The 24,186-nt window shown below is 39.5% G+C and overlaps 1 protein-coding gene across 1 annotated transcript in view; it reads right to left on the bottom strand.

The window, feature by feature from the left end:
- LRRC72 (leucine rich repeat containing 72) overlaps window positions 1-24,186 on the bottom strand; it is a 169,994-nt gene that overhangs the window by 46,807 nt on the left and 99,001 nt on the right. The window contains 2 exon segments of the mRNA XM_064380338.1: window positions 1,120-1,135; window positions 1,137-1,258. Of these exon segments, the coding sequence (XP_064236408.1) occupies window positions 1,120-1,135; window positions 1,137-1,207 (87 nt within the window). The 5' untranslated portion in view covers window positions 1,208-1,258.

The following is a 24,186-nucleotide window of genomic DNA, read 5'->3' on the forward strand; positions in this document are numbered from 1 at the left end:
GGAGGGTTAAGTGAGGTGGAGGAACAAAAGGACAGTGGAGGCAGAGGGGCATTTGAAGAAGGTACATTTTCGATCTAATCTAAACTCAGAAAAGACACTGAATTTGGAAGGAAAATTCAATAGCCTGAAAAGGGGGAAAAGTCCGATTTCAAATTAATTAGTTAACATGAAAGGAAAATAAAAAGAGTTCATCACAAAATTGGGATGTGAATCGTTCCAGTGTGGGGAGAACAGCAGCTGCTTCCTCCACCACCCAATGCCTGAGGATCTAGAATCAAAGGAAAAAAAAGTTTGAAAATGGTAGGATTATTAAATCCTAGAAGAATAAGGTCACTATTAAAACCTACAGAAGAAAATGTCCTCTCTGATGATAAATTCTTATTCCTCCATGCAACACGCAGGCACAAGTTAGGACTTAGTGTGAGGAGCTTTCAATTCAACACAGAACTCTCAGGTTCGTTTAATCAACCCCCGCCCCACCACCACCACTTTGCAGATGAGTCAGAGAACTCCAGAAAACCTTGCTAGCTTGCTAGGTCTTACCTGTCACAATTCTGAGATTTTTTTTTCCCACCCAAATATTATTTTAATCATTATCTTAGCTGCTCTCAACTCTGCTTGTAGGGTTCATCAAGTAATGTTTGCTCTTCAAGGTGTCGATTACACTTGCCGGGAACAATATATCAGGGATACACACACACACGCGCGCGCGCGCGCGTTGGAGAATCAGGACTGCGAAATTTACTTAATCTCCATTTCACTTAATCTCCAAACCACCATAATTATATACACAGCAGATGCTGAGTTGCAAAAGGTCAATGTGAGCCTATTAGTGTGGATGGGGAAGTCCTCAAACCCCACCCAGGAGAATAGAGACTTCCAGCCCAGGCGGTGCAGAGTGGGGTTTGCCACTGCTCATTGCTGTTCACATCCTAATTTTGTGCTGGACTCTTTGTTTTCCGTTTATGTTAACCAACTAATTTGAAATCTGACCTATCTCCATCTTCAGGCTATTGAAATTCCCCTCCAAATTCAGTACCTGTCTGGAGTCCTCAAGAGGAGGTGAGGCCCTGAGGGGGCCTGAGGGGCTGGTGGCCTGGGAAGGCAGGTGCCGCTTACCCGGCGACTGCTCTGTCGCCGTTTCGGACGCCCTCCGTAGGCTCCAGCATCGGAAGGCACGGGGCACGGAGATCGGGTCCCAGGACATCAGCACACAGGGGCGGCCAGCGGCAGCGGTGATTAATCCGGCCGCTCTCGCCTGTGACACGGAAGAGACTTGGCTTGGCGCGCAGCTCATTGTTCTGTTACCAGCAGTTACTGCATTCCCGTTGACTGAAAGCCAATTCACAATGGGGAATATTTGAAGCCAAACACTGACTTCTGTGACGTTTGCGCGTGTGGCCCTGCAGCACCCACGCTTCTGCCTTGGACACACGCATGTTACCCCTGCGCGCGGTGGATGCCAGGAAGAGGGGGATCAGCTACGTCCGAGGCCAAGAGGAGGTCAGAGCGCCTCAACCGCAGTCACCCAGCAATCATCGCTTTGATTCAAGATTTGAATATCAGAAAATTTAGGTTTCTGAAAATTAGGTGTATGTGAGGACCAGTGGTCTTATGCTCAGGGTGGGGGGTCGAGGAGGTGCCCTGCAGAGTCTCCGTGGAACTTGAAGCAAAAGGATAAAAGCCAGTACTACTTATCATGTCTCTATTTAAAAGTTTGACATTTTGTTCATCATGTGTGTTATTTGCATACATTTTGATTTTTTAAAAAATATTGCATCAAGATATTTATTTTGATGCCAGGCATGGTGGCTCATGCCTGTAATCCCAGCACTTTGGGAGGCCAAGGCAGACAGATCACAAGATCAGAAGATCGAGACCATCCAGGCCAACATGGTGAGACCCCATCTCTACTAAAAATATTAAATATACAAAATACTAAAAATACAAAAATTAGCTGGGCATGGTGGCACACACTTGTAATCCCGGCTACTTGGAGGCTGAGGCAGGGGAATCACTTGAACCCAGGAGGCAGGGGTTGCAGTAAGCTGACTCTGTCTCAAAAAAAAAAAAAAAAGGAGAGAAACTATTGTTTAAGTAGTTTCTATCCTAGAAATAAAACTCAAATGAGAGAAATAGTCCACTGAGAAGGCATATATAATAATTTATTGGCCCATTTTTGCTGTTGATATGTGTTACAGCATTTCAGATATTATTAATGAATATGCTAGATAAAAAAATAAAAATGCACAATACTTGTTCAGTTTTCTACATTACACAAATGTGACTTTATAACCATATGCAAAATAGTTTTAAAGAGCATCTTGCAGATGTAAACTAGTCACCAGTTAATTTCTACTAAAATCACACTTAAAATGTTTATCCTTTATTTTTAGCATTTCACCTTATATTAAAAAGGTAATTTTAAAAACCCCTATTCTTGGGAAAGGAACTCAAGACTCCTTTATTATAAGGTCTTAACATATTCCTTCTTCAAGAAAAAAATTAACTGATCACAAAGGCTAAAATAAAGCAAATTTAATTATGGAATGTCAAGGACAGAGGTTAATAAAGGCATTTTTTTTTTATTAAGCCTCCTTCCCACACATTCTCACATTGGTGACATGAAATTTTTACAAAAGAATTATTCCTAGTAGAGTGAGCAGAGAGAATTTTACTTCCATGGAGTCGGATTATTGCCTGAGGAATCCAGCCTGAAATTCTTAAAATTCATGTAAAATATGCATTCTTCTTTACAATCAATCTTGTTTTAATATAAAAATAAAGAGGTTCCCCTAACTCTCAAGTCTTTGTGTAATATTTACACTGAAGCAAGACACCCTGTGTTTATCCTGTGGCTTTACCTCCCTGGCTTGCTGCCATTGCCTGCAGGGGTACGCATACCCCAGTTTGAAAGCTCTATCATATCATGTATGTGGATTTGGATAAGAAGAAAGAATCCTCTGCTCCAAGTCCGGGCATGTGGGATTTAGTCTCAGCTCTGACATTAACTAGTTGTTGGCCACCTTCAAATCACTTAATGTCTTTGGGCCTCAATTGCTTCAATAGTAAAAGCTGGAAGTTCAGTTCAAAAAATCTTTTCTTTAATTAACTCTCCTAGACAGGTAGTGTGTATTGTTTACAAAGTAAAAGATTCTTCTATTGATATTGAACAGGTTTTTAAGAATAAATTTTCAGTAAAAAATATGTGAGAAAAAAATATGGATGTGATGGCTATCATTAAAGCTACATAACTTTTAAAAATTCTCTATATAATTTTTTCTTGAATAATTCCAGTTATCAATCTAGATATTGTTTTTCTAAGTGAGTAAAAAACATGTATTAAATAAAATTATCATTATCACTCATTTTCTACTGTGTAAAATGAGCATAGAATAAACAATATATTGGCCATAATCAATATATATATTCTTATATCACATGTATAAAAAGATATATCTGGCCAGGCACAGTGGTTCATGCCTATAATTTCAGCACTTTGGAAGCCAGGGCAGGAGAATCACTTGAGGATAGGAGTTCGAGGCTGTGGTGAGCTATGATCACGCACATTACTCCAGCTTGAGCAACAGAGCAAGACCCTGTCTCTAAAAAAAAAAATGAATTTTCAAAATTAAGAAAAACATATGTTTTTATGATATTCAATGACCAGGTTATCAAAATTTTCATTGTTATAAGTTTAGGTAAAATAACATCCCATTTTATTTGATAGCCACAATTCTTTCTTGTTGTTGTTTATGTAAAATGCAAATAACAATGGAATATTGAGGGAAAATTCTCCAGGAGTCTCTCCTGTTATTGAGCATTAGCAAAGCCACTAACTGCCTTTGGTAAGGACTACATTTTCAAGAGATTTGTACAGCAAACAGTTTTTGAAGCTATAGTGTCTACCCACAGCCTTGGTAGATATAATGTCTACCTTCAGAACAAAGAGTAGGTGTTTTGTTTTTGTTTTTGTTTTTTTTACTCAGCAGTATAATAAAGATAATGTCTCCCTTGCTTATTATAAAGGTAAGCTCAGGCAACTTACTGCCTAGTATAAAAGGTCTGGCTTCCTTAAGTTCAAATTTCCTCTTCTGTAACACAACCCACTCTATGTGACCGTATCATCTGGCCCATTTCACATTGCCCTCTGGAAATTGTGCATAGGAGAATTGGTGGAAATACTAATATTCTGTCTATGCCATTACTGTGAGTAATAAGCTATCCTTTATCTCAGAAGTATCATCTTTTGCCAGCATCCGTGAAACTGTGGTAGGCTAACTTTTGCTTCTGTGTATATAGGTAGATATTAAATGAGATTAAACCATGTAATTTGTTCTTCATTTTTCATTTTTCTCTTTACCATCTCATGAACCTCCATCTTTTCAAGTCAGTGTACATAGAATTACAAAATTGAATAGTGGCGTTATATTCCATTGTAATGTATCTTACAGCTTATTTATTACTCCATTGATAAACATTTGTGTTGTCCATGTTTTTGCTATGACAAACAATATTGTAACACATGTCTTTGCACACCTGGATTACTACTATTCCAGTAGCTGAAATTCCTTCATGAGATTATTGGATCATATATGATAATGCCCCTTTCTGGATAGGGTATCTTCCTCTTTTCAATATCAATTTTGTTGAACTTTGCAATCTAATTGGAGAAATTTTTAATCTCAATGTTTTGTTCTATATTTATGTAGTACAGTTTACTATCTTTCCAAAAGCTTATTGGTCATTTGTACTTTTCTATGTGAATTGTCTTTTCATATTCATTGCTTAACTTTTAACCTCCAAATGCCAATGAATAAAGCCCTGCAAGCTGGATCTATAAAGAGTTTGCCATTTATTTCTTGAAGTCACCAATGAGTGGCCTCAAGTCATCTTGCAGCATCCTGCAAAGCTGTCTTCTCTTGCCCTTCTCTTCCTGGTTAATGCCTGCTGCCCTTCAGACTACTGAAATAAACTTCATTTCTCTAACCCCAAGTGCCCTTTGCTAGTCTCTAGGGTCCATGCCCTGGATGCTATGACCTGATATTCTAAGTATCAACTTTTTTTTTTTTGAGTTATTAGAGTGGTGATGGGTTGTGAGCTGATAGGAGAAGCACTGTCTTACTCCAAACCCATGTGACACTTTGCCATCAAAGTTCTGAAGAAACACAGCTTACATGTAGCTTTTTTCTTTAGCTCTTTCAGGAAAGCAGCCACTTCCATTTCTTCCATATGCACCTCATCTCTTTCAAAATTTGCACACAATCTCTCAAATATCTACCTTTATAGGAACAGAAACTGGTTCAGATTTGTAAACATTCCTACACTGGCTGGAAAAGCTAGATGCCTATAGACACAACTTTAGCTTAACTAAAATAATAACAATAATAATAATTTTCAATTCTAAACCAGGACAGTTTCAGTGTGATTTCACATTTTCTCCCAAGAATAATGGGTCTCCATGTCTAAGCTCTGTCCATCCTCATAAACAGCCACCCTTTGCTTATCCTTTGGGTCTAGGGGAGCACATGCCCATCATTTCAGGACCCTAGGTAAAGAATGTGAAAAAGATGAGGAGGTAAAATCTCCAGTGAACACTCCTTCTCCTCCAGCGAGGAGGTCCAAAGCAGCCTCTCTAAATCATGGAGCCAGGGACAAAGGAGTCTAGCCTGAAATTAGAGATGGAACAGAATAGAAAAGTCTAATAACTTACAGAAGTTAACTTCCATTATGCCTGAAGCCACTGAAGTTACTAATCCTTTCCTCACTTCACTTAATTTAGACTTGGTGATTATTCTTGAAAATTATTCTCTAACTAAACTAACAGAGAGGTCTTGTGAATGTTAGCAGGAATGCCACATATCATCATACATATGATATGACCGTCAGGCATTCGAAGCATAAATACTCTAGAAATATATAGATACGCACATGCATAAATACATATGTGTATGTGCACACATGTGTGTGTATTTAAATGTGAGTGTATGAGTAGGTATATATATACGTGATCGCACACATGTACATGCATACATGCATGCATGTGCACGTGTGCACAACCTCTGCAATACTCCAGTAACCTCTGCCTCCTGGTTTTCACATTCCTGTGTGATCCCTTCTTCTTGCATGTGGGCTGGATTTGTGGACTCACTTCTAATGAACAGAATACAAAGGATATTAGGTGATAATATCCGAGATTAGGTGATAAAAAGACTGTGGTTTCTATCTTAAGCAACTTCTCTCTCTCTCTCTCTCTCTCTCTGGCCTATTCTGAGGAAAACCAGCTGTCATGTTGTAAGCTGACCTACAGGGAGACCCACATGGCAAGGTATTGAAGTCTCTGGCTAATAGTTGGAGAGGACTTGAGGCTTGTCAACAGCCAGGTGAGGCAGCTTTGGAAGTGGATCCCCGCAAAGGGAACCTTGAGATAACCACAGTCTTGCCCTGGATTTCAGCCTGGTAGGGGACTGACTGGAGGCACCCAGCCGAGCAACCCCCAAAGTCTTAACATTCAGAAGGGAAGATATTAAATACTGGTTGTTTTTCGTAGCTGGGTTTTGAGATAATTTGCTATGTATATATCTATATATGTATATTATTAGTTATTATATATATATATTTTCTATGTAAATTAAAACTACAAATATATGTAAGACCCCAAAAAGACATTTCTCTGGTCAAACTCAGTTTTTTTCAAAGCAATCCTTACCCCTGCCAGTCTATGTAGTAAAAATTTGACAAAATTTCTTACTCAACAATTTCTGGGTTATTGTTTAAATCTAGAATGACAGATTTACTCTTGGAATGCCATCTGCATGGAGCCTCCAGTTCAAATGTAAAAATAAATTAAATTTTTTGCCATAAGAGGTAATAATTTAGAAAATATTTTTTAATGTTAAACAATCTAAGTTGAATGTTGACTTAAAAAATCATTTGCTAGAATGTATACTATTACCAAGTAAATAAACATTTTTCTCAAAATAGTGGATGCTGGCAAGGTTGTGGAGAAAAAGAAACACATACCATTGATGGGAGTGTAAATTAGTTCAATAATTGTGAAAGACAGTGTGGTGATTCCTCAAACAGCTAAAAACAGAACTACCATTTGACCCAGCAATCCCATTACTGGGTTTATACCCAGAGGAATAGAAATCATTCTACCATAAAGACGCGTGCACGCAAATGTTCACTGCAGTACAATTTACAATAGCAAATACATGGAATCAACCTAAATGCCATTTAATGATAGACTGGATAAAGAAAATGTGGTACATATAATACACCATGGAATACTATGCAGCCATAAAAAAGAAAGAGATCATGTCTTTTGCCAGAACATGAATGGAGCTGGAGGCCATTATTCTTAGCAAACTAACAAAGGAACAGAAAGCCGAATACCAGAGAGAGAGCCAAGATGGCTGATGATTAGCAGCTCGGGCACGTACCTCCCAGTGAAAGCGCAAAGAACGAGAGGACGCCACACTTTCAGACGAATATTAGTTGCTCACGGACCAGGAGATTCCCAGTGGAAGAGCTCCACGGGTCGCCAGGGCGACTCTTGTGGCCGGCGTGGCGGTTTTGCTGGTGCCTTAGCACGCCAGTTCTTGGTGCAGAGTCCGGAGATTCCCGGGCAGAAAAGCACCATCAATCTTAACACCGCTGTTTTGGCCGGCTCAGTGGATTGCTCAGATTTCGGCGCAGGGAATCAACAAGTTGGACGTCAGAGACCCAGTTAGAAAGTCGGTAATTATAAAGACGACAGACAGACAAATATATAATGAAGGGAGGAAACCAGAGTAAAAAGGTAGAGAATACTCAAAATCAGAATGCCTCTCCCTCTACAGGGGATTGCAATTCCTCATCAGTAACGGAACAAGGCTTAATAGATTACACGTGTGTTCCAATAACAGACGCAGGTTTCAAAACGTGGGTGATAAGAAACTTCTGTGAATTAAAAGAACTTGTTCTAACCCAATGCAAAGAAACTAAGAACCTTGAAAAAAGGTTTGATGAAATGTTAACGAGAATGGACAATTTAGAGAAGAATATAAGTGAATTGATGGAGCTGAAAAACACAACACGAGAACTTCGCGAAGCATGCACAAGTTTAAACAGTCGAATTGATCAAGCAGAAGGAAAGATATCAGAAGTCGAGGACCAGCTCAGTGAAATGAAACGAGAAGACAAGAATGCAGAAAAAAGGATGAAAAGGAATGAGCAAAGTCTCCAGGAAATATGGGACTATGTGAAAAGACCTAATTTACGTTTGATAGGTGTACCTGAATGTGATGAAGAGAATGAATCCAAGTTGGAAAATACTCTTTAGGATATCATTCAGGAAAATTTTCCCAACCTGGCAAGGCAGGGTAATATTCAACTCCAGGTAATACAGAGAACACCACAAAGATATTCTTCAAGAAGACCAACCCCAAGGCACATAATTGCCAGATTTATTAGGGTTGAAATGAAGGAGAAAATACTAAGGGCAGCCAGAGAGAAAGGTCAGGTTACCCATAAAGGGAAACCTATCAGACTTACAGCAGATCTCTCAGCAGAAACCCTACAAGCCAGAAAAGAGTGGGGACCAATATTTAACAACCTTAAAGAAAAGAACTTTCAACCCAGAATTTCCTATCCAGCCAAACTAAGCTTTATGAGTGAAGGAAAAATTAAATCTTTTGCGAACAAACAAGTACTTAGAGAGTTCACCACCACCAGGCCTGCTCTACAAGAGCTTCTGAAAGAAGCACTATACATATAAAGGAACAACCAATATCAGCCTTTCCAAAAATATATCAAAAAGCAAAGAACTTTAACACAATAAAAAATTTACATCAACTAATGGGCAAAACAGCCAGCTAGCATCAAACGCCGGTATTAAACTTATATATATTTTAATTGGATAAAAAGCCAAAACCCATCGGTATGCTGCATCCGGGCCCATCTTACATGCAACAATACACAAAGACTCAGAGAGAAGGAGGAAGATTTACCAATCAAACAGAGAGTAAAAATAAACCAATAAACAAAAAGCAGGAGATGCAATTCTCGCCTCTGGTAAAGTAGACTTTAAAGCAACAAAGATCAAAAGAGGCGAGGAATGACATTACATAATGGCAAAAGGATCAATGCAACAAGAAGAGCTAACGATTCTATAGATCAACGAGATAGAAAATTAACAAGGATATTCAGAACTTGAACTCAGACCTGGAACAAGTAAACTTAATAAACATTTATAGAACTCTCCACTTCAAATACACAAAACATACATTACCACCTCACACCTATTCCAAAGGTGACTATATAATTGGAAGTAAATCACTCCTCAGTGATCGCATAGCATTTCATAGGTTTAAATTAAATATTGGTTGGCTGTTTGTTTGTTATCTTCTTCCCTTATTCCTTCCTGACTACATCATTAAGTATAATTATCAGTATAAAAGAGGTTTTCAATACCCATTACTAAATTGCATTCTAGCCTGGGCAAGAAATCAATACTCCCATTCTCTCTCCCTCTTTCTTTTCCTTCTTCCTCCTCCCCATTCTATCTCTCTCTTTCTCTTCCTTTTTCCTCCTTCCTATTTTCCTCTCTTTCTCAAAAAAAAAAAAAAGAAAGAAAGCCGAATACCACATGTTCTCACTTATAAATGGGAGCTAAATCATGAGAACTCATGAACACAAAGTAGGAAACAAGACACTGGCGACCACTTCAAGGTGGAGAGTGAGAGGAGGGAGAGGAGCAGAAAAAATAACTATTGAGTACAAGGCTTTGTCCCTGGGTGCCGAAATAATATGTACAACAAACCCCCATGACACGAATTTACCTATTTAACAACCCTGCACATGTATGTGCCCCGAATCTAAAGTAAAAGTTAAAAAAAAATAAATATTTTTCTTACCTGTTTATGAAAAGCTTTGCAAATGTGCTACATACTTGAAAAAACATGGGGACAGTGTAAAGCACAGTTATTACATGAAATATATTAATTTTTTTGAGGTCACACAGCTAGTCAGGCTATCTTCAGATATTCTCTCCCTAACGATTCTTTACAGGACGTTTTTACTCCCTTTCTGGATTATCTTTAAATTTTATTTTTAATTTCAGTAGCTTTTTTTGGGGTACAAGTGGTTTTTGGTTACACGGGTGAATTGTATAGTGGTGAACTCTGTGATTTTAGTGCACCTGTCACCCAAGTAGTATACATTGTACTCAATATGTAGTTTTTTAAATCCCATACCCTTTTCCATCCTCTCCCTTTTGAATCTCCAAAGTTCATGATATCACTCTGTATGCCTTTGTGTGCCCATAGCTTAGCTCCCACTTATAAATGAGATCATACGCTATTTGGTTTTCCATTCCTGAGTTAGTTCACTTAGAATAATGACCTTCAGCATCATCCAAGTTGCTATGGAAGACATTATTTCATTCTTTATTTTCTGGTTGAAGTATTCCACGGTGTATCTATACCACATTTTCTTTATCCACTCATTGGTCAGTGGGCACTTAGGTTGGTTTCATATCTTTGCAATTATGAATTTTGCTGCAATAAACATACACATGCAGATGTCTTTTTGATGTGACTTCTTTTCCTTTGCACAGATACCCAGTAGTGGGATCGCTGGATTGAATGGTAGATCTACTTCTATAGTAGATTATCTTGACTTGTGGGTAGCTTATTTTCTGGAGCTCATTGCCTCTTTAATCCTATTCCAGGTTTCTTATTCAAAATCTTTGCAAATCAATGTATTTTGCTACTTTTCTTTAATTTCCTAAAAACCTTGGCTTCTAGATTTTCTATCATCTTATACTCTCACCAGAAGTTGAACCAATACAGGTAGATAAAGAAAGTTTCCTTAACAATCTTTGTAATGTATTATTTAAAGCTTCCCAATATAAGTATTTTTGTTTGTTTGTTTGTTTGTTTGGAGACGGAGTTTCGCTCTTGTTACCCAGGCTGGAGTGCAATGGCGCGATCTCGGCTCACCTCAACCTCCGCCTCCTGGGTTCAGGCAATTCTCCCGCCTCAGCTTCCTGAGTAGCCGGGATTACAGGCATGCGCCACCATGCCCAGCTAATTTTTTGTATTTTTAGTAGAGACGGGGTTTCACCATGTTGACCAGGATGGTCTCGATCTCTTGACCTCGTGATCCACCCTCCTCAGCCTCCCAAAGGGCTGGGATTACAGGCGTGAGCCACCGTGCCCGGCCCTCAATATAAGTATTTTTAAAGGTTATATTTTTCAAATTCACAACAATGATTTTTCCTGTTTTCTCATAGAATAGATTGTCATGGGATCAACAGTGGTCCCTAGCTTCTATTTTTCCAAATAAATAAGTAGAACATGTTCTTGGGATTATACTAGCAAAGGTTAATTTTCTTCAAAAGAAAGAAGAAAGATTTTCATCTGCCGAAGTTTTATGTTAGTACTCAGGCTGAGGTAGAAACAGAAGCACAAGGTTTCACATTAGGATGAGTTGGATTATGTTCCTTTAGGTTTGAAGTGGGCCCTCCCACCCTTCTGTGAGAGGCACTGACTGTTTGGAACACACAGAAAGGATTGGCTGGAATGCTTTGAATTGAGGATCCCAAAAAGAAAAAAAAGTCTCGGGAAGAACTAGTAGCTTTGTCATGAATGTTCGCCCCATCACTAATGTGAGTTCACAGGCAAGTTTTCCTCAGCTGGGGTTCAGTCTATTATTTCCTGTCCATGTGTTATTAATTTGTTCTGAGTTATTTTTACTCATTTTGGTTATTTTTATAAATGTGTTATTTGACTCATTTATTTGGTTATTTTGTCATTTAACCAAGTAAAGGTAATGTGGTTTTTCCTAAAAAAAAATATTGGTATATTATCTGTCAACACATGGTTTCACTATCTATTAACATATGGGTTTCTCTTAAATTAAAAAGCATTTCTTCAAATGCTTTTTAACTTAAGCATTTGAAGATACTGGGATTTTCTTTTCCATACTCCCATAATTTTTAAGGTAAATTTCAGAAAGAAGAATCAGCTTGGAAGTCATTTTCCTTGTTGTCCTGGAATTGTTTTGAAGATGATCTCTGTTAGCAGCAGCATTCAGGATTCTTAGTAGCAGAGTCTTTGCTGCTCTTATCTACAAGCTACAGTGGCAGGAAAAGTCTCCCAAACCAGTTCCAGGAAGCCGGGATCGCCATGTGTGACCAGACAAGGGCCATCAAGCGATTTAAAGTGTTCTTACCATATGAAGAAACTGTTTTAGATAATCTGGCATCCTTCATTTATTATTGATTTAGCCAGGCGGGCTGTAAAATTGACTGAGTTCCTACCATAAACCACACACTTGACCAGGGACTGGGGGATGTGAATAAGACAATTCCTAAGGAATGACCATTAAGAAGCAAGTAGCCTGAGTACCCACAGCATTAAACCTACCTTAACTGTATTTGATCTGTTTGATATAGACTGGCAATCAAATGGATTATTAAAGATGTTATTCTTATCTCCTTAGAGCCTGAAGTGTTTCAATTGCCTTCATGCATAATTCCAGACTATCCTCCTTCCCACATTAACCGTGTGCTCTTTGTGGCCTTTATTCTGCTGCTAGTGTCTTATTAATGATGTTTTCATTACCACCTTCGCACACAAAGCAAATAGCAGAGTAAAGTTCAATAATCAGATTAATTAGAGGCAGTATATGTTGGAAAGTAGTTCAAAAGAAATCTTTTTCATAAAAAATGCAAAGATATTGAGAGATTTTGGCAGAGAAAGTTCAAGGCTTTTAAAGTTTTAGAAAATAATTTTTGTTTCATTTGCAGTTATAACAAAGGAAGAAAATCTCTTTTCACACTTGCCAAGAACTTGGCAATTTTCCATAAATTTGGATAGGTGAGATACATTAGCAGTGAATGTAGGTTCTGTCCAATTATTTACCATTTATCAAGTGATCTGAATAATTCAGGAAGAAGTAGAAATCAAGATGAAGGCCACCAGATCACCTATGACTTGCGTAGGTGATGGCTGTGGGTGGCTTTTGTTGGAATGCACTATTAAAAGTTGGCAGAGGGATAAGGAAAGAGAGTGAGAGACAGAGAATAGAACAAAAATGAAGAGAAGGAGGAGAAAGAGAGAAGAAGAAAAAAATGAAAAGAAAAGGATTGCAGAGAAGAGACAGAGTGAAGAAAAGAAATGAGAGGAGAAAGGATGTGAAGAGAAGGGAAGGAAAGAGAAAGGAAGTTTAACATAGAGAAACAGGAGCGAGGGAAAGGAAGGTGGGAAATAGAAAGAAGGGTGGTTAGGAATTGATCCCCCTCATCTTTTGAAAAGAGGATGTCCTCTTTGTGGACACTGTTTCATTCTCAATTCCGTGTCTCAGTGAGGCTGACAAACATAATTTGCTATACTCCTGGCATTAAGGGTAGGCATGCAACCTTTGCCAGTATAAGCAGAATAATCCCCCCAGGTTTTTCAAATTGAGACTAAAGAGAAAGGAGCAGTCTATTGTTTGCGGTGAAGCTGTGTGCCATAAGGCCTAAAATTAATATCATGTGCTGTTTTGACATGTGAAACAGATAGGACTTTGAATGGCCTAATTGCAAGTTCTCCTTCCTGTTCTGCTCTTATTCTGTTGCCTATCCCTGGGTAGCAGGTTCTGCTTTCTGTCTTTTTGAATTTACCTATTTTGGGCATTTTAGATTAGTGTGATTATACAATATATGACCTTTTATGCCTGACTTTTTTCATTTAGCAAAATATTTTTGAAGTTCACATACATTGTCACATGCATCAGTACTTCATGCCTTTTTATGACTGAATAATATTCCATTGTATGAGTATATCAGATTCTGTTAATCTGCTCACCAGTTGGTGAACATTTGGGTTGTTTGTACCTCTTGCCTTTTATAATTAGTGCTGCTAAGCACATTTATTTACAAATCTTCATTTAAAGACCTGTTTTCCATTCTTTTGGGTATATATCAAAGAAACTATTGAGTTGAATGCTAATTTTATGTTTAGCTTTTTGAGGAGCCACCAAACTCTTTTCTATAGTGATGGTAACATTTGACACTCTCACCAGGAATGTATGAAAGTTCCAACTTCTCAGTTCCTCACCAACATTCATTGTAGTTTCAATTTGTATTTTTCTCAGGGACTCATGATGTTGAATATCTTTTCATTTGTTGAGATTTACCTATCTCCCTTTGAGAAATGTCTATTCAAGATCTTTACCCACTTTTTTAGTTGAATTGTCTTTTAGTTGTTGAGTTGGAAATGTGCTTTATCTATTCTGAATAGTAGACCCTTATCAGATATGTGATTTGCAAATAGTTTCTTCCATTCTATGGCTTGCTTTACAACCTGATGATTTTGTACAGACTGTTTCTAGTCTTTCTCTAATTAATGTTAATTCAAATTTCTTCTACATGTATTGTTATTGAGTATTCATTTTCTATATTATTCATATAATGAGAGGTTTTGTTAATGAGCCAATAAGAATAGGGACTATATGGCCCACCTCCCAGTCACAGTTTCTGATCTAAATGTGGGGACTTAAACTGAAGTGGACTTCACAACTTTAGTCACAGCTCTTGGTCAACCACACAAGATAGGCCAATTAAAATCCTTCCCTAGAATGTTTCCATTGTCTTATTAAGCAGGAGTCTTCCAGGTTCAATAGTGCATGAGCCTAGAAGCTGCTATCAGCCATGCATCTTCCAGCATAGACAGTAGAAGAAAACTAAACTAGTGCAGAGAGCAAGAGACTATCAATTCTAATAGTGTTTGAGTCCTTCAGTCTAGATAGCTCCACACCTGCTTTTACTGTAGTTTAGTTATGCAAGTCAATATACAACTCTTTGGATTTAAGCTGGTTTGCATTAGATTTTTCTACTTTAAATCAGGAGTCTGACCAAGTCAGTGATGTGGTAACATTATCTTGTGGAAGTAGCTCACAATATCATCGCATTTCAAATATATGTGTCATTTCTTGGGTCTATATTCTGCTTATATTGATTCTAATTTTTGTTGTAATACTTGCCCAGAGTTTGCATCTTTTGACCTTTTCCATTATATTAAGAACTAATAGAAAAACTGAAGTTATTTCTACAGGAATTGGTTTTATTCCTTTCTCTCTTTTTAAAAAATTTTCATTAAAATTATTGGACAGCTGCCAAAAGCTTGAAGAACAGCTGCATTTTGTGAATTAATTAAATGTCATAATCCTGTTTGCAGTTTCTATCAGTAACTGGAATGATATAAAGAGGCCATTTATTGAAAAGAATGTGTTGTGTAATTTAATGTATGCTAGCTGTAGGTGGTCTAAAAACATTTTACTGCATTCCTACTTTTATTCATAAACTTTTAACATACTGTCACTAAAGTGTGAATGCCATTAGACAAAAGGAAGTCAACTAAGATCTTTATATGGCATTATTTTAAATAATCCTTTCTGTGTTTCCTAAGTCAGATTGTATAGTTAGCTAATCCATTTACTTATTGTAATATTAGGTGGTGAAAAATGTCATGCATCCTGTCTTTGGTATAATTATATACATTCCTTTTCAATTTCCTTTTGTTGACTTTTGTTATATTTTGTATCATAGCTTTAGTAACTAGGATGTCTCTTGGGGGAAGAAAATCCCTTATTTCCGATCTTTGTCATTTACAAATTAATGACTGAAAGAATTACGTGTGCACTTCCATAATTGTTTGTCTTGGTGTGGCCCACAATGAAAATTATTTCCACTATCAAAGTTATGCTGTTCTCTGACATAATCTTTTGATATTTTTGTGTTTTCTCTAAAAGTTCAAGAATTGCCTGTCGGAAGTCCCTTGACAAGAAAATTTACCAAGAACATTATTAGATTGGTAAACTTGACAGTTTCTTTGCTAAGAAATGCTAGCTTCCCCAGCTTAAATTCTTCTTACCCTACAGCTACTTTTTAAAATCTTGCCTCATTTTTTTTTCATATATTACTCTGGTTTGAACAAAATTCTTTTTATTAACTTCATTTTGTTACTTAGATATGGATCACACCTAAACTGTATAGCTATGGTAACATAATAAGTTCATGCTTTGTATTAATTATGGACATTTAAGAAACTTCATTGGCCAGGCTCATGCCTGTAATCCCAGCACTTTGGCAGGCCAAGGCAGGCGGATCATGAGGTCAAGAGTTTGAAACCAGCCTGGCCAACATAGTGAAACCCCATCTCTACTTAAAAACAAACAAACAAAAAAACAAACAAACAAACAAACAAACAACAACAACAACAACAACAAAAACTAGCTGGGCGTGGTGTCAGGCACCTGTAATCCTAGCTACTCCGGAGGCTGAGGCAGGAGAATCACTTGAACCAGGGAGGTGGAGCTAGCAGGGAGCCGCGATCGCTGCACACCAGTCCAGGTGACAATGTGAGACTTCGTCTCAGAAAAAAAAAATAAAATAAAAAAAGAAATTCCATGTAGGCCTGGCATGGTGGCTCACGTCGAGCATGATGGCAGGTGCCTGTAGTACCAGTTACTCAGGAGGCTGAGACAGGAGAATTGCTTGAACCCGGAAGACGGAGGTTGCAGGGAGCCGAGGTGGTGCCACCGCATTCTAGCCTCTGCTTCTTGAAAGAAAGAAAGAAAGAAAGAAAGAAAGAAAGAAAGAAAGAAAGAAAGAAAGAAAGAAAGAAAGAAAGAAAATAAAGGAAACTCTATTTAACTGGTGGAATGACCCTGAGGCGCTTGTCTGTAGTCCCACATGAGACCCTATGGGCAATTGTAAAGCCTGGCTACGGCTTTCTCCCGGTTAAGGGGAGGCTTCTAAGCTCTGATTTCTACACTGCTTATCTATAAACAATCCTAGCTGTTATTTCCAATAACCCAGGATGTAAGTCTCTACGAATCAGCATGTGCAGAGCTGCTAGCAGACTCACTGGCATATGTGCTAAATTTGAAGTAAAGGTATTGTTACCAATGAAAATGTTTTTATTACAATATCAGAACACCAAGATCTACTTGTTCAAATAATAAAGAAGTGTCTTGAAGATGTACCATGGCGGGGGTAGGGGAGGTGGGGGCTGGCGTACTCATCTCCTTCCCCATTCGGATTCCAAAGGTCTTTGTCCTCTCTTACCCTGAAGAATGGGGAAAGGGGCTCCAGAGACACGGTGTGTTTGCCATTCAAATAAATATTGTGGACCCAAAGAGTTTTGCAGAGAGTGATTTATTAGGCAGAGAGAGAGAAAGAGAGAGAAGGAGAGACAGCTCCCACACTGCAGTGGGAGAGGATCCAGAGAAGGAATCTGTACAGGTAAGGAGTAGCGGAGTTTTAACCCCGGAGTTACTCTCTCTCATTCATATTCTCCTCCAATGAGAGGAGTTCTTTCAAACTTCCTCTGGAGTGATTGATCTTTGACTTTGACACTGGATTGGCTACTTGGTTCACAACTCGGAGCTACAGAGGCCCCTCCTCCTAGAGCTTTTTGGGGGTTTTTTGAACAAAGAAGCCCACCTGGATTTTTCCACCTAGCCCGCAAGTGAAACCTAGACAAATAACTTCACATCTCAAACCCCTCTGGTTCCTGGATGTAGGGGTGGAGCCAGGAAACTCCTGCCTTAGAAACCCCGCCCCTTGCGGACTGGGAAGAGCCTCTCACCTCCATCAGCAAGAAGTTAAAAGGGAGAGCAGTTTTAGGTTCCATACTATCAGGGCCAGAGCTCTAAATCTCCGCTATCAAAAGTTTTAAGTCCTACGTTCTTCTAAGTTGGCTTTCTTTACAGCTTGCCATTCTTCATCCTGAGATAACCATAACAGTTCCAGGATTCACATACTGACATGTCACTCTTGAGAGGAAGTAAAGGGCCTACAATCAACGGTCACCTTCTTAGGAGAGACGAAACAATAAACCCCTTTTCTGGAACCTTTCCCGTGTAACCCGGTTTTCTGGAAATCTGGTTCCTGGCCTCTCCAACCCCAGCAAATGGGGAAAGGGACCTTGGTGTCGTGGTGAGTGTTACAGCTCAAATAGAACTCGTGGACCCAAAGAGTGTGCGGTAGGTAGTGCGGTTTATTAGGCAGAGCGAAAGGACAGCTTCCAGTGTGGAAGGGGACCTGGACCAGATGCCGCCGCAGGCTTGGACAGCTGGAGCTCATATCCCTGAATTATTCCCCCCCCTTTCTTGTTCTCATCCAATGAGAGGGGTTTTTTCAAACTTTCTCTAGATCAATTGATCTTTGAATCCTTTACCAGATTGGTTACTATTTTAAAACTCTGCGTCACTGAGCCTCTGCCTTTAGGATCTGGAGGCGGGAAAATTCCTACACTGGGAACAAAGCCTCTAGCAGCCAGAGGTGGGAAAATCCCTGCCCTTGAAACAAAGCCCCTAACCAGCCAGAGGCGGGAAAATTCCTGCATTTGAAACAAAGCCCCTAGCAGACCCTGGAAGTTCTTCTGATATAGTTCCTCACTCTGAATTGTTCCCTTCATGCATCATTGGCCAGAATAGAGTCACATGCCCTCCAAAAATCAATCTCTAACCTGTGATATTGCAATGATTGGTAGATAATTAAAATTCAGCTGAAGCTAGGGATGCCTGTGCAGATTGGGTGGTCAGTTGAACAAAGAGGCAAGGTTTCAGATTGGGAGGAGAAAATGATGTTGGTTAGAATGGATGTTGGTGGGAAAAGGTGATTTCTCCCCAAGCCATTGCCCACTCCATTCTGAACAGACAACATCCTTTTCTTCTACTATACTGTTTTCTATCCCACAGCAGTAGAAAATGCTGATTTTATAGTTCTTCCTACCTCTAGTGCATTCCTGACATCTAACTATCATCAGTCCTTGGTGATTCAACAGGAGAGAATTTCTTTTCCTGATGTTATTTCTGTTTGAGAGAATCAAGAACACAGTCAGGGAGCTCTGCCTAATAATTGAGTGATTTTCTTCAATAATTTCAGGGCTACAGTCTTAGTCAGTTTGGGCTGTTATAACAAAATGCCATAAACCTGGTGTATTATGAACAATGGAATTTTATTTCCCATAGTTTTGGAGGCTGGAAGTTTGAGATCAGGGTGCCAACATGATTGGGTAATGTTGGACCCTGTGAGGGTCCTCTTTTAGGTTGCAGATGACCACATTCTTGTTGGATCCTCATATGGTAGAGAACAGAGAGAGTGCTCTCATGTTTCTCCTGAGAACCCTGAAAAGTTCAGACAGGTCTCAGTTAATTTAGAAAGTTTATTTTGCCAAGGTTGAGGATAAGCCTGTGACACAGCCTCAGGAAGTCCTGATGGCATGTGTTCAAGGTAGTCAGGGCACAGCTTGGTTTCATACATTCAGGGAGACATAAGACATCAATCAATATAAGTAAGAAGTACATTGGTTTGGTCTGGGAAGGCGGGTCAACTTGAAGCAAAGGCAGGAAGCCCAGAAGGAGCTTCCAGGTCACAGATAGGTGATACACAAATGTCTACATTCTTTTGAGTTTCTGATTAGCCTTTCCAAAAAAACGCAAATCAGATATGCATCTATCTCAGTGAGCAGAGGAGTGACTTTGAATAGATTGGAGGCAGGTTTGCCCTAAGCAGTTCCCAGCTTGAGTTTTCATTAGTGATTTTGGGGGCCCAAGATATTTCCCTTTCACACTTCTTTCATACCTTTATGAATGGGATTAGGAAAAGCACTAATCCCATTCATAAGGGGCTCCACCATCATGACCTAATTATCTTCCAAAGGCTCCACTTCCAAATGCCATTGTGTTGGGAGTTACGATTTCAACATATGCATTTTGGGGAACACAAATATCCAGCTCATCACAATTCCTAGAGCATGGGGTAATGTGTGTCTGTGAAGGTTAGCTATCCCTTTTCCCATACCCACCACAGACCCTGCTTACTGGTCATCACAGTGCCATTGAGTTGTGTTGTGTTCGCCCCACTCTAAAGGGATGTTTGAAATCAGATGACAGCACTTTATTTTTATTTTTTTAATTAATCATTATTATTATTATTATTATTATTTTGAGACATGGTTTTACTCTGTCACCCAGGCTGGAGTGCAGTGGTATGATCATGGCTCACTGCAGCCTCAACTCCCTGGGTTCAAGCAATCTTCCTATCTCAGCCTCCCAAATATCTGGGACTACAGGCACATGCCATGCTGCCCAGCTAATTAAAAAACAGAATCTCAATATGTTGCCCAGACTGTTCTCAAACTCCTGGGCTCAAATGATCTTCCCTCCTCAGCCTTGCAAATGCTAGGATCATAGGCATGAGACACCATGGCAGTCCAGTGGTACACTTTATTTATACATAGTTATGAGGGTAAACTTGGGATTCTCTTTTTTGTTTGACACCTTCAAACAAAGAAATACTCTCTTTGAAAGTTGTTGTTCGCTTCTGTTTATACAGAGAAGGCACTCTTATGGAGTGATACTGTGGCATCCTGTGTGCCCTTTTGTGAGTGGGTGTGGGTAGAGACTGCTATCTCTGCACTTGACTTTACTCCTGACACTGAGAGAAAGTGAAAGAAATATGAACCAAACTTTGCACAAAGTGACCAGTTTTCAACAACTGATGTATTACAGGTGGCATTATTTAAGATGGAAGTATAAAGATTTAGGGCTTGTGGTGTTTGACTTTGGTGAGATTGTCTTATCTACATTCTTATTGGTGCCACATTACCCTGAGTAACACGTACATGACACTTACCACTTTCACTTTTTTGTTGTTGTTTTTACACTGGTTGCTTATTTCAAAGGGTTGAACTGAGGGAAATAAAATCATTTATTTATACACATTTGCACAGTGTTCAGACTTCATGGTGAGGGACTGTGTTAGAGGGACTTCCCGCCTCTGACTGGCTAGGGCCTTTGTTTCCGCTTTCCCCACCTCTCGCTCTTGGAGGTGGGGGCTCTGTGACTCAGGGTTGTAAAACAGTAGCCAGTTCGGTTAAGGATTCAAAGATCAATTAATCCAGAGGAAGTCTGAAAGAAACTCCCTCATTGGACGAGAACATAAATGGGGAGTGAATAACTCAAGGGTAAAAGCTCTAGCTGCCCCATCCTGGACCAGCACCCTCTCTCCAGGTCCCCTTCCACAGCATGGAAGCTATCCTTTCACTCTGACTAATAAATTGCATTATTGTACATTTTTTGGGTCCATGAGTTGTATTTGAGTTGTAACACTCACCATGACACTGAGACCCCTTTCCCCATTCTTGGGGGTTAGGAAGGTCAAGAGCCTAAGTTCCAGCTGCAGCTACTCCACTTCTGTGGTGGTCTAGGGGTTAGGATTTCTGGTTTTCACCCAGGAGGCCCAGGTTTGACTCCCGGTGTGGGAACCAGGGAGTCTGGCTACAGCTACTCTGGTTACAATGGGTTGGGCTTTGGAAGCATGAACAAATGAAAAATCATGTCCAGAGTCACCTGTATCTGGGACCAGGTCAACTTCTGCTCAGATTGGCTTTACAAATATACAATGACACTCTGAATCCACATGGTTGGAAGCCCTGCTGGAGGGATTGGGGACTGGAGTGAGCTCAGCATTCTCTGACCCTCTCTGAGCCTCTTCTTGTCAGGGATGCCCATCAGATCCTGACTAGGCTCTGACCCCCTGTACCTGGCTGGCACTCTGCATACATACCCTATCCACCCTACTTGCATTCTGACACCACATGTTTGATTTCCCCTTCCCAAGGATACCCTATTTACCTTTCGTGGACTCAAACTTTTTATAACAATGCTGCCCCTGCATGGACACCCACACCTGTCTCTGCCTGTGCCTCCTTAGCTTGCATTCCGAAGCCATTCTGTTCTTGGTCTAAACTCCTTCTTCAACCTGCTGAGGCTCTGATACACCTTGCCAGGTTCCTCTGCCAAGCTGATGCTTCCTTCATTCAGGTGGAGGCTGACAGTCCACACTTGGGTGCCTGTACCTCCGTCTTCACCCTGCTGGAGCTCCCATACCACCCACTAGGCTGCCCTGCTTCCACATGGACGTTCTCATCACCTGGCTTGAACTCTTGACACTGCACCTGTGCTCCTACTCACTTCCACTCACAGAGTAGCTCTCTGTAATGTGCTGAGGTCCTGACTCCTCAATGTGAACCCACCACACAGATGTCTTCACTCAGTTTGGGCTCTGACATCTGTGCTCTTTTTCATGCCACTGAGACGGACCACTCACCCAGCAAGTCCATTTCATCAAGAGTTAAAACCTTTCTCAGACGTGATTTTTATAGGAATCTATTTAAAGAAGCAAGTTGATATGTCAAATAACTATGTACAAAGTAAAACAAAAAAAGAAGAAAAAACCTATTTTTCCACCCACAGTGAATAAAACGGGATTGTCAGAATAGAAAGCTGTGATGGCACATGTAGACTGCTGCTAATTTTTGTATTTTTAGTAGAGACAGGGTTTCACCATGTTAGCCAGGATGGTCTTGATCTCTTTGACTTCATGATCTGCCCACCTTGGCCTTCCAAATTACTGGGATTACAGGCGTGAGCCACTGTGCCCAGCCAGATTTAATTCTTTAATCACTTTGATTTGATTTTTGTATATGGCAACAGATAGGTGTCTAGTTTCATTCTTCTGCATATGGATCTCAAGTTTTGTAAGTAAGTACCACTCATTGAAGAGACTGTTTCGTTCCCAGTGTATGTTCTTGGCACCTTTGTTGAAAATAAGTTCACTGTCGGTGTGTGGATTTATTTCTGGGCTTTCTATTCTGTTCCATTGTTACATGGTGATTTTTAACATCATGAATAGTAAGTAGCCTATTAATACTTTTTAATATTAATATTAATTATTCTGATAAATGATAACATGATACTTAGCTGTTTTCTTTTTGCCTATGCTTACTTTTCATAAGTTTATTTACCCTAAAATATTTGTTTGAACTCTCCTACGTTAAGGCATAGACATACATAAGTTACAAAATTATTGCTCTTATGAAGATTACATTTTAGTGGGTTAAAAACAGTTATACAACATGCTGTATCTTTATGCACAGATGTCTCTATAAAAAGCAAGAAAAACAAAGAGCTGACTATTTCTCAATGAAGTGTGCTACCTTTCTGGTTGCTTGTCATATTTCTGGTCTTCCCCACTTTCTGATACGTGGTTAAATTGCACTTCTTTGACTCCTTCTGGTTGAGTGGGACCAGGTGACTAGTTGTCACCAATGACTTGTAAATAGAAGTAACTTGGGGAACTTCTGAGCTGGAGCATTTAAATGCCAGTGCAAGTTGCCCCCAGCCCTCCCCCTCACCCCGGACATTTTTATTGCTGTCACATGAAGATGGACAGCACTGGATATGGTGGCTGCTTCATCAGGCTGGGCTCCTGAGTAACTAGTGAAAAAGAGGCCCCTTACACCTTACCTACCCCCAATTGGCATGGTCTGTGACTATGACATTTTGTGGTTTTGCTCCTCTGAGATTTTGTGGGGGAGCATTATTTGTTACTGCAACATGACTCAGCTTATGCTGACTGATACGACGTGCTTGTAAGAAAACAAAATAAACCATCTTTCTTTAGGACTTGTGAGCAGCCAGGTGCTAAATTATACCGCACAGCACAAGTGGGAAGATATGGCTTTGTGCGATATTCTTTGCACTAGAATTAATTGGAGTTATCTAGTACTTGTCTCTTCTTGCCTTTTCTATTTTCCATTCCTGATCATTGGTCCCTATTTCACTGCTATAGTTCTGGTTCCTTCTCTATCCAATGCTTGACATCTTCTCTTCATATACTCTATAATATTCTAGAATTGGATCTGGCATTGACTTTCTCTTATGAACACCACATATTTCTGATTTCAGTCTTCCTATACTCCTTTTCCACATTAAACCAAGTACAACATGAACATCTTCCTTGCATCCAAAATAGATCATTCAGTCCAGATGGCTTGCTAATTTATTTGAATAGGCAAAGCTAATGCTACATTGTTTCAATGCATACTGATAGACTGGCTCTATCAGTTTTAGCTTTATTATGTTATTAGTAAGTGGCACTTTAGATATCCCACTCCCTCTTCCTGGTTTACATGAGTGGAGATTTTTGAATTGAAGTACCACTTAGGCAACCAGAAGTCTGAGAGATGTTTCTAGAGCAGTATTTTGTAATCTCTGCTGCACAATAAAGTTAGTGAGGAGCTTTAAAAGATCCGAAAGCCCAAGCATCACCACAGCCAGTTGCGATGATATTGCTAAGGT

The sequence above is a fragment of the Aotus nancymaae genome, unplaced genomic scaffold (assembly GCF_030222135.1).
Source record: "Aotus nancymaae isolate 86718 unplaced genomic scaffold, 86718_ANA_hifiasm-v0.15.2.pri h1tg000025l, whole genome shotgun sequence".
Lineage (NCBI taxonomy): Eukaryota > Metazoa > Chordata > Mammalia > Primates > Aotidae > Aotus > Aotus nancymaae.